General features: G+C 50.4%; 2 protein-coding genes across 2 annotated transcripts; both read right to left on the bottom strand.

Moving 5' to 3' along the window:
- Window positions 1-513: 513 nt before the first annotated feature.
- CSUI_009206 (peroxiredoxin 6) lies at window positions 514-2,978 on the bottom strand (the record flags this gene model as incomplete). The annotated part of the gene is made up of 4 exons (XM_068069322.1): window positions 2,839-2,978; window positions 2,251-2,377; window positions 1,262-1,516; window positions 514-690 (listed from the first exon to the last, which is right to left on the bottom strand). Exons 1-4 carry the CDS (start codon window positions 2,949-2,951, stop codon window positions 514-516), a joined length of 672 nt encoding a protein of 223 aa, XP_067918703.1. The 5' UTR covers window positions 2,952-2,978.
- A 2,196-nt stretch (window positions 2,979-5,174) lies between these two features.
- On the bottom strand, window positions 5,175-9,844 carry CSUI_009205 (uncharacterized protein; the record flags this gene model as incomplete). Its single annotated transcript, XM_068069321.1, has 4 exons — window positions 5,175-6,102; window positions 7,350-8,017; window positions 8,541-8,893; window positions 9,747-9,844. Coding segments are annotated over 4 exons (1,494 nt in total), but the record flags the coding sequence as incomplete, so codon positions are not given.
- Window positions 9,845-10,072: the final 228 nt, after the last annotated feature.

The raw sequence follows: 10,072 nt of genomic DNA, 5'->3' as shown, positions 1-10,072 counted from the left end.
AGAGTTTCAGCTGCTGGCCACTCGAGACTGCACGTTTCGCCGGCAGCTCGCTGCTGCAGTTCAACACGAAGTGCTGAACTGCAACCAGAAGTACGCACTTTCGCTTGATGGCAGGCAACGCATAAATGGGCGGTAGGTGCGGGTGCTGGCTATGTATGCACGTGTGTCGCGTCTGCCACTCTTTTTCCCTTCTACCTTTCACTTTATCAGCTAGAGGTCTCTACAACAAGCGCAAGCAGAGACTACAGCAACTGTAAACAAACCGTAATCCATGGAAGGGGGCTGCCACTTGACTGGCATGACCTGCAAGGCATTCCAGCTCTCTCGGGTTCCACGCTACTATTCTCTCCAGGCATCGCACCAGCGGCCGACCATACGGCACACACCACACATTACCCCCAGACGAACGATGTGAATTATTTTCGCTTCTCTCGCCAAGGAGGATAACTAACAACGCACTACGGATAACGAACCCTCGACCTGGTCACCCTCCCGCCCCAGCTCCCACGTCTCCTATGCTGAAGGATCAGGTGTACATCTTAAATAGGTTTTCCCAGACGGGCACTCCTTTGTTTTGAAACCCTTCGGCAACAACTTCTCCGCCTCTAAATCCGACAGCTGGGGCTGAACCGCCACCTTATCGCCTCGCCTCCATCCTTCCGGTGTTGCTACAGGGTATTTATCTGAAAGCTAAGGGGAATTGCAGACGCAGCAAGAAAGACACAAATTGATCCACAGTCAGCAAAGCTCACTGCTGATGTACACGGGGAGTGCCTAAAGGGCCAGGGCCAGTGTCGGCACTCAGGCGACCTCACTTGACGCCACAACCGCGGGCTCCGACTGCATGCAAAGAGCCCAAGAGAAAGTCTCCACACAGCACGTGGTGCAAGTGAAGCGCCCCGTGCCAAGAATGCAACTTCGTTTCTTTCTACTTGAACAACGTCTCGTCTTCTGCATCAGGTGCGAGCGGACTCTCCTGAGACCCGGGAGCAAAGCCTTTGGCGGAACACAGCCGCTACTGCAGCATTGCTGCTAACTGCGCTGGCCAAGAAAGCAATGCTCCTTGCGTTTTGTTACACAAGAATCACGACAAAGGGCCAGCCCTCTGGACTAGGTAGAAATCCCGAGAATATAACTATCACATTCGCACCTTTCGGCCATGCCTACATGGCATGTATGCCGTTGGTATGCTTGATCCGACAAATGAGCGTCCTGCATCTCCGAGGAGGATCGTGCAGGATGAACACCAAGTCTTGCTTACCTGAAGCCCATCCAAAACTCTAAGAATTTCATCAAAATTACGGCCGACGAAATCTGGATACAGAATCATAGCTCTGACAGTTTTGTCAGGTCCGATAAAGACTACAGGACGACAGCTGAGAGGGAGCATCGCGTCTTTCTCTTCAGGATTCATGAGACCCAGAAGCAGAGCCAGCTTCCTATCAGGATCGGCGATGACAGGAAAGGGAAGATCGCCTGATAGCTGTGCAACGTTCATGATATCCTTGCCCCACATCTATAAAAGAAAAAACAAAAAAAGCGCGCCTTGGTGTTTATGGTGAAAAGGGGGAAGACGACTCGTCGTTCTCAGTGAGTGTGTGTATGGTAGGTCCCCACATATCCGGATATACGCGTACCGGCGATGTGTTCATCATTCTGTTTGCCTTTTCGCCGCTACTTACACAGGCTTAACATCACACGCGACTCGGCGCGTGATTAACAACAAGCCCTTCACGATAGACAACACTCCCTGCTGGAAAGGGAAATCGGCACTGCGGCCGGGAGGACGGGGCACACAGGGTACATGGAATGAACACGACTCAATCACACAGTAGAAATGCATACTACGAAACCCTGCACGCATATTCAGGGTTTAACGCTAAGGAGCCGCTGTTAATGAGGGTACAAATTAGACTGCTCGCACGCAGAAGCCCTGCACATGAAGTAAGAACTTGTCTGTAGGTCAGCGTCATTGACCAAGTCACACACTGTGTTTGTTGTACGTGACTTCCCGAACACGGGAATACGCGTCGCTTCTTGTTCCGTCTCCCGTCTACTCCATACATTAGTGGGTGTGTCTCCGCACATGCCTCGTCCCGTACACGGCGTTGCATGCACTTGCGCGTCTGCCTGTCTGCATTACCTGTCATAAACACATACCCGTCCACACCTTCTGTCAAGCTTTGTAAGTCGCTTTTTGCTCTCATATCATTCAGACTAGTGGAACAACCAACTACACGTATTCTGTACCTCATGAGACTCGACGTCACCACAGCCGAAGCCGACCAGTTTGCAGTTTCTCTTCCGAAATTCTTCCACAAGCTTGGCTGCCTTCGCTAGTTCTGTTGTGCATACAGGGGTGAAGTCCATTGGATGGCTGAGCAAGAAAACAAAGCAATGGTCTAAACTCTGCTGCCCTCCGCTGCAACAAAAAACGAGGCGTTTGTATGCCCGCAGGGGCGCGTGGCCCCGGCTTTTCAACATCACAAACATTAAAACGAAGGAACTTAACCTCCTTGTATTTTTTTCTGCCGCTCGCCCGCCTTACACCACTTCCACACAGCAGAACGGAAAAGAGTGGAGAACGAAAGCATCCAGATTCCCTATCATTCAAACCGCTAACATTGTTTGCACATAGATATCACGTTTATCCTACGTGTTTCATGATAAGCAACAGATACACCGGTCCATACGCCCACCTGCCAACTACCGAATCCCCTCCTGACCACACGAGTACAGACGCAAGGAAACGCAGAACGCCATCCTTGCCGGGCAGCAACAGAAACTGCTGGTGGCTAAGTGAATCGTGGGCAGAATACTGCAGGCAGGAACTCTCACCTCATAAACAGACCCCAGCCATCCCCTAAGAAACTATGCAGGCTGATCTTTTTGTCAGGCAGCCCCGAAGCAGGCGCCTGGATGTCTGGAAACAAACTCCCTATGTGCAGCATTTTGCAACCGTTCAAATCGTAAGGCTGCTGAAGCCACAAGGAGCACAAGCACACAATCATCCAGTACACTGGCGAAGTAGAGCAAGTGAACGCGAGTGCTGCACACGCAGAAACTGTGTGGAAACAGGTCGCTGCTCACCCGCACCATCCAGCCCGTCCACAGCTTCTACTTTTACGTGGGTGCTGACAACTCATCCTTGGCCTTTAGTACTGCAAATCCTCCTCAAGACTACTTACACGGATAAATTCTGTCGCTCTTCCACCTATCACTCAGCCTACCATACACGGAATTTCCTCCTCAGTTGCCTACGAGTTTACAGCCGGACGGGGACGGGGTACACTGAAGCACTCCGCTTCTATCGGAGTGATAGCTATCAAGCGTCCGAAGAGCGAACTGATGAAGCCTCTTGCTTTTCGCAAGAAGAAACCTTGGGAACCTCCTGGCTTCCTTACCGAAAGGCGCACAATAACAAGCGCGCCAGCTAGCCCCGGCTAATTCACATCGACTTCTGCTTGGAAAGATTCTGGCTCGTGCCGTACTTACCAGGCTGAAATCCGACGATGTTGAGCCGACCCCGAGGACAGCGTACCGGAGAGAAGGAAAGCGGAAGACCATGAAATGAACCGGGTTGACGGCCTTGCTAGGCAGTAGCCCAGAATCTCTTCAGCGTGAGCCGCGGCACGGGCCGCGGAATCAAGCCAAAAAGGCGAAGCCCCAAGGAGGGAAGCGCTCGGGGCGAGCTGTTCAGCCGGAGCGTCGACGGACGAAAAGAAAGAAAGAAGACGGAAGCGAACTCTCAACTCCCCGTCGAATTTGACAGCAGTGAGAGTGGCCGCTGCTTAGAGCTCCCTTATCGCGCTTTGCTGGTGCTGCTTCTGTCCGCTTACACATCCAGTCTCCCCTCTTCTTGTCGTGACAGAGCCTGTATGGGCGAAGTCTTTTCTCGGTAGTGAGTTGCACGCACATCGGCGTCTTCGCTATATCTGATATTTCTTCGAACCAACAGGATCTTAGCTGTCAGTATCAGTCACAGCAGTAGTAGGCCGTGGCTCCTAGTAAGTAGTAAGTGATGGTGGGCGGGTGGCGACAGTGACTAGTAAAGAAGTTTCGGAGGACGGCTGGAGAGATCCGGAAGCAGCAGCCGCCGTCGCTCTTGTAAGAAATACCCTGCTCCTGTAGAGCAGAGCCATGCCCCGCTCGCTATAACGTATTCCCACGTCTAACATCTGTCCTTCTACCAAGAAGCTGAAAGGATAGGATTCGCGGTAGCCCACATTTTCGGACCGACGCCGTCTCTTGCCTCACTCCCGAGTATGTTCTGCGTCTGACATCACAATCCGCGAGTACATCCTGCTGAGGGGTAGCCTGTGGAACTCTATAAGAAACTGCGGGGAGACGCAGTCTGATTCTGCATTGCCGCCGTACTGCTGCAATGCTTGCTATGCTCCTTTACTCAGAGAGCGGCCTGCCCGCCCGGGCTGTTCGACACCTCTAAGCGTCTCAAGGTGTCACCCTGCCAGTACTCACCTCTCGATCTCATGGTACAGATGCGTCATCTACTACAGGCCTCCCGACAACGCGGGAAATTCCTATTACCGCTGGAGCTTCAAGAGAAAAGTTTTTCTACGCCGACGGTGTGCCGTGTCCTTACGGCTACTGCTACGGCCTTGGGCAGTGTGGTCGTGTTGATCAGTCCCTCTCCGCGACACTGGTACAACTCGCTCCTTGGGCACAAAATCGGACTACCCTTTCCCTGGGCAGACCGGCAGGCTTCCAGAAGCACATATGAAAGCGGTGAGGTGGTACTGCATTCTCGTAAGCGCTTGTTCGATCAGCACTGCACAGGTCCGTTTTCGCTATCCTTGCTTCTTATCTTCCCGGAGTTCTCAAGCCGGTATCGTGCTTTAAGGCAAGGCGCGGTAGTGTTTCGGTTCGGAGACGGCACACCTTCTCTTTTGGCTGGTGACCACGGCTCCGACACCCACCAAGAAAGCCCGGCTTTCTTCCTTATCGTATCCATCATCGTAAGTCATACACTCCTGGCCAGGAAAGCTTCGCACGCGCAGGGAGATCTTGGAAGGAGGGCCCCGGTGACAATACTCGAGAAACAGCGTGATTGAGGTCTCCGCCTTGCGAGGGAGTGAGAAAAAGCCAACTCTCCGCCATATACATTTCTTATGGTAGTGATCTCACACCAGAACCCAACAGTAGTATAAGCACGTGAGACTGCCCGAAGATTGTGTTCGCGCATCCCGAAAACTGAATGAAGACTGCCTCAAAACACTTAAGACGAAGCAACAAATCGTGCCACCTAGCTTGCACTTCTATGCGGGAAGCGAGCAGAAAAAACAGCTTTCTTCATGCAGAAACGCAACCAGGCCACTCAGGCAAACCAAGCTGGGTACAAGGTGCAAGATAGCGGACAAGGAGAGAGGAGACCAGGAAACACAGGTGTTTATCACTGACAGGCAAAACAATCCCTAAGACGATAGGTCTTTCATTGAAAAGAAGCACTTTTATAGAGATTTTTCATTTGATCAGCATGACATCAGCAACCGCCCACGGCCTCGCGAAGCTTCGAGCGCATTCTGATTCCACCTTGAGAGAGAAAAACGGGAGAATCGGAGCCCTGTCATTTCCTCTCAGCACACCACACTCAACAACAGGAAGAACCTTCCTTTCAAGTCGAATACCGTTATATTCTGAAAAAAAGGACTGCGATAAAATAACTATGCCTAAGCCAGGCCACTCTTGCGGGTATGACGCGGGTTCCTCTCAGATGAGTAAAAATTCCTCAGTCAGGGGCGCCTTATTGGAAGTACTTGATGATGTGCTGAAGCCAAAAGAAGCATTGCCCCCTGCAGGGGGCAGATTCTGAGTTGACGGGGCTGTCGATCCACCTGACCCCCATGGTGCTGACAAGGTATTATCAAAACCGAAAGAATCCAGTCGGCTGGAATCCTTCGTACCGTCCTCTTTTGATAGGGATTTCTTTTCACTGTCGTCCGTCTCTTGCTGCTTCTGTGACACTGAAGATGAAGCTGCTTGAACTTTACCAGCTAAGGCAAAAGCATCTAGAGCATTCAAAGATGAGAAGGCGTTCGCATTCCCCGTGTTAGTTGAAGCGGATATGTCGATTTTCGTAGGCGTCTGAAGAACGCACAAGATCGGAAACGCCAACAAGAGAAACAAGGTAACCTCCCGGGTGTAGCCAGAAGATTCTAGTATCCTCCTAAGCTCCAGACGCAGCATATGGCCGACGCTTGCGCCCGCGTGTGCATACATACATACATACATGATGAGTTTACTCCAAAAACCTCTGTACGCAATGGTAGCTCGATATCTCTACGGCAAGTGTGCAACATACCTATATACTGCTACTACTGCTAGACGAAGTAGTAAACTTAACGCCACTATGGATAGACCAACGCACGACAACAAGAGAGAGGGCGCGACCTTTGTCGTTTTTGATGAGACGATGGGCATCAGTATATGATAGACATCTATATACGTGTGTATAGTAGATATAAAACTGCATACACAGGAACTGCCTCCGGAATGTATCTTTGCTATGATGTTTATCACTGGGAGAAAAACAAGACAAGAGCAGAGATGGTTGAACCCTTCCTCTCTCTTTTCTCCTCATACAAGTGTAAAGCGAGACGCTCAAAGAAAAGCTCTTCAGGAGAAAAGAAGGTGTACGTCTTATTATCTCACGTAGGGCCCAACTGTCAAGATCTTTGCCTGTTAACCTGGGCCTATCGACAGGGGTACCATCTATGTGTTCCCCTCTTTCTTCAATTACTCTTTCCTTCGAAAGACTAGAAGAGGAGTAGGAGTGCGTAAAAATGGATGTGCTCCCATGTAGAGTTGAGAAGATATGCCGGAGAGGATCCCGGGCCTCTCGGGTGTTGTCAGAAGAATGAGCACTGCAGAAAAGTATCCTTCTACAAACAATTAAAGGCGCCTGGCTCTGCCGCTCGTACTACTGCTACTGCTACCCGCTGGATATGGTCGCCGTTTCATTTCCCTGAGGGAGAGTGAGCTTCGCTTGACTTTTTTTCCCCCTCTACAGCGGCGAAACAACCCCTTCACTACAAGGTAACAAACACTACGTTTCTTTCCTCTTTCAAGAGTGACGCCCTGCCTCTCCTCTCACGCTATGGAGAGGAAACACAGACCATTCACCACAATATGACACTCCTTCCCTATGTGTCATGCCTTGATGACTGTGTATGGCCGATCGTTCCACATATCCATCTAGTTATATCTGTACGCCTACTTCAGTATGAAAAAATGTGCCGTTCTCCATCGAAGGCACTGCTGTTGATAGTGAGCACCTTATCTGTGTGTAAAGGAGGACAAAACTACATGAAGAAAAAGAACAGAAGACTTACAATATCTTCAAGCTTCATCGAAATACTTCCTGTACCCCCTGACGTCACTCCTGTCGCTCCTCCTGTCCCTCCTACCATACCAAAACATCCCTGCCCCCTTCCACGACCTGCTGCTGATGCTGTTGCCCCTGTCACACTTCCTGCAGATCCGTTGACACCGTAAGTACCACCCCCTAACAAGCCACTGCCTCCCCCTCCTCCCGATGGTGCCATCGCAGTAGTCGCAGGGACATTAGAGAAAGGACCGCTTGAGACAACCCCCGATGTGGATGGAGATCCGAAGAATCCGCTTCCACCCGCTCCTGCGACAGGTGGGGCACATGCAAACAAATCTTGACCCATCGAAGTGTTCCTCTTCTGTTCGTCAGGTGTATTAACACCCGTCGCCGTAGTAGGCCACGCAGGCCATCCTCCAGGTGTCGAGACACCTGAAGTAGCCGATGAGTTCGCATTAGTGGTGGGCCATCCCCCTGTAGACGTAGAAACCGAACGTGCCGTTGTGATACCAGCTGAGGGGAAAGTAGGAGGGGGGGGAGTAGGTTGACCAAAGAAAGAAGACTGGAGTAGAGTATTGTCTGACGAAGAGGCTGCAGCTGTTCCAAGGCCAGACAATGAGGCAGCGGAAGGATCTGGAGAAAGACCAAACGAGGAAGAAGGCTGAGGGAACCCTAGAGAGAAGAAAACACAAAGAAGCAATTTCAGTCGAAGATGTGACCTACCTGGTCTAGCACAGAGCGCCGACATCATGGCACGGAGATACTATGGCTCGCCCAACCTTACACAATCTCCATGTCGTACAGCAGTGTACATAGGCACAGCTAAACGACCGAAAGATAGATAGGGGACCATCAACACCACCCGGCGGCGGCCCCTCGCGTGGCAGTCCGACGACATGCAAGCACTATTTGCATAGTCAACCCAGGTATTTCATTCTATTCGCACACAGCTATGGGCTTGAACATGTATGTACGGCCATACATCATAGCTATATCTATCTAGACACACGTATACATATGACAAGAGTAGCAGCGATGTGCCTTCTTTATGCATTCACAGCTTGTCTTTCCTTCCTCTCTCTCCCAATTCACTTCTTCGCCCGCAATCCTGACGACTGCCTCATCCCCTCTTCGAAAGAACTTCAGTCGAGACTGAACTCCTCCCTAGCGTCCCTTCTTCCTTCACGCTTCTTACCAAAGCTTGATGAGGTATTATTACTGTACAGTGCAGCAATAGCAGCTTTAGCTGCTTGGACCTTCCGATCTGCCTCAGAAGCGGATCCTAAACCTAGATCTCCCAAACCAGAACCGTCATTCGTACTTGACAGACCATCCGAGTTCTTTGTATGACCTCCTTTATTGTCGACTCCCACCCCTGGTGACTGCGAGGGGAAAGGCGAGGAAGAAGTGATCGGAGGAGAAGCGATGAGACCGCCAGATGCAGACGAGTCGCTGACGCCGAAATTCGCAAAACTCTCTGTTAGGGCAACAAGGTTCGCTGCTGCGGATGCAGTACTAGATGGGACGTTATTTGATGGCGACGGCCGACTGAAACAAAAAGGACGAAAGAAGAGACAGAAAAACAATTTTCGGTTGTTCAAGCGATGTTCTCTATATATCTATCTATCTATTTGTACGGAAGAACAGATTCTCTGCTGTATGTACACATGCTTATGTCCCACCCGAGTGTCGAGCCATCAGGTTAAATAGATGCTTGAAAGACCTTCATTATCATCTTAGTGCTCCTTCTGTCGGAGCGACCTGTAAATACACGGGAGCCGTCCATAGCTACTGAGTGACCTCGTTGTTTTTGCCTACATATGCGTGTTTCCAGAGAATCAATGGTCACACGACTACAGGATCTTCTTTGTTGGAGAAGGCTTGAGACCACAACATGACCAAGTGAACAGCTTAGTCCTTCTCGAGACGGGTAAGCCTACGCAGCTTTACATATTTTGACTTTAATGGACCGGCTAAAAGTTTCCCTGAGTGATTCATGCTAATCTACACCATCTTCTCTCTCTCTTTCCTGCCTTTTTTCTATCCACAGTCTGTCCACTGACAACTCTCTTCTTCTTCACTCCAAAGCCACCCCTCTATGGTTTGCCCCTATCTCCCTCGGTTGCAACACATGACACAATCACCTTGGGAAACGTAGATAGAGCAAAGGCAGCACAAGACTGCATGTATGGAAACCAACGAAATCATGGAGCAGTCGAATCAGACAGTCGTACCTACGACCTGACAAAGAGAAGATCTAGGCGGGAGTATCTACTGCAGTAGAGAAAAGAAACCCACCATTTTTTGCGTCAGTGAACACCTTAGCTCAACTTTGAACAACTTTGATTGCCTTAAAACAGAAGGATGATCGAGATTTCTCTATCATTCTATGCTTGCTTACTCAGTCGCCGATGATGCCCCGGTAACAACACTTGTATCCTTTTTCTCTTCTCTCTCTTCATGATGGTGATGGTCTTTCTTCTTCTTCTTCTCTTTCTTCCTATAAGCAAGCAAGGGGCCGGGCACATACACACACGATTTACTAGGCTTCATAGAGATGCAGTACACGCTGGCAGGGGTCGCAGGTAGCTAAGCTGATCCGCAGAGACACAAGCAAGAACACAAAGATCACAGCTACACCATGTACCGTAGTAACCTTTATGTAGGAATCGTTTCCGCACAAGTAATCGAAGAAACAGAGGACGATGTTGAGTACTGTCCCCCCCC

Source organism: Cystoisospora suis (assembly GCF_002600585.1).
Source record: "Cystoisospora suis strain Wien I chromosome Unknown contig_5411, whole genome shotgun sequence".
Classification (NCBI taxonomy): Eukaryota; Apicomplexa; class Conoidasida; order Eucoccidiorida; family Sarcocystidae; genus Cystoisospora; species Cystoisospora suis.
Note: the sequence above shows the minus strand (reverse complement) of the source record. Positions and strands in the feature narration are given on the sequence as shown.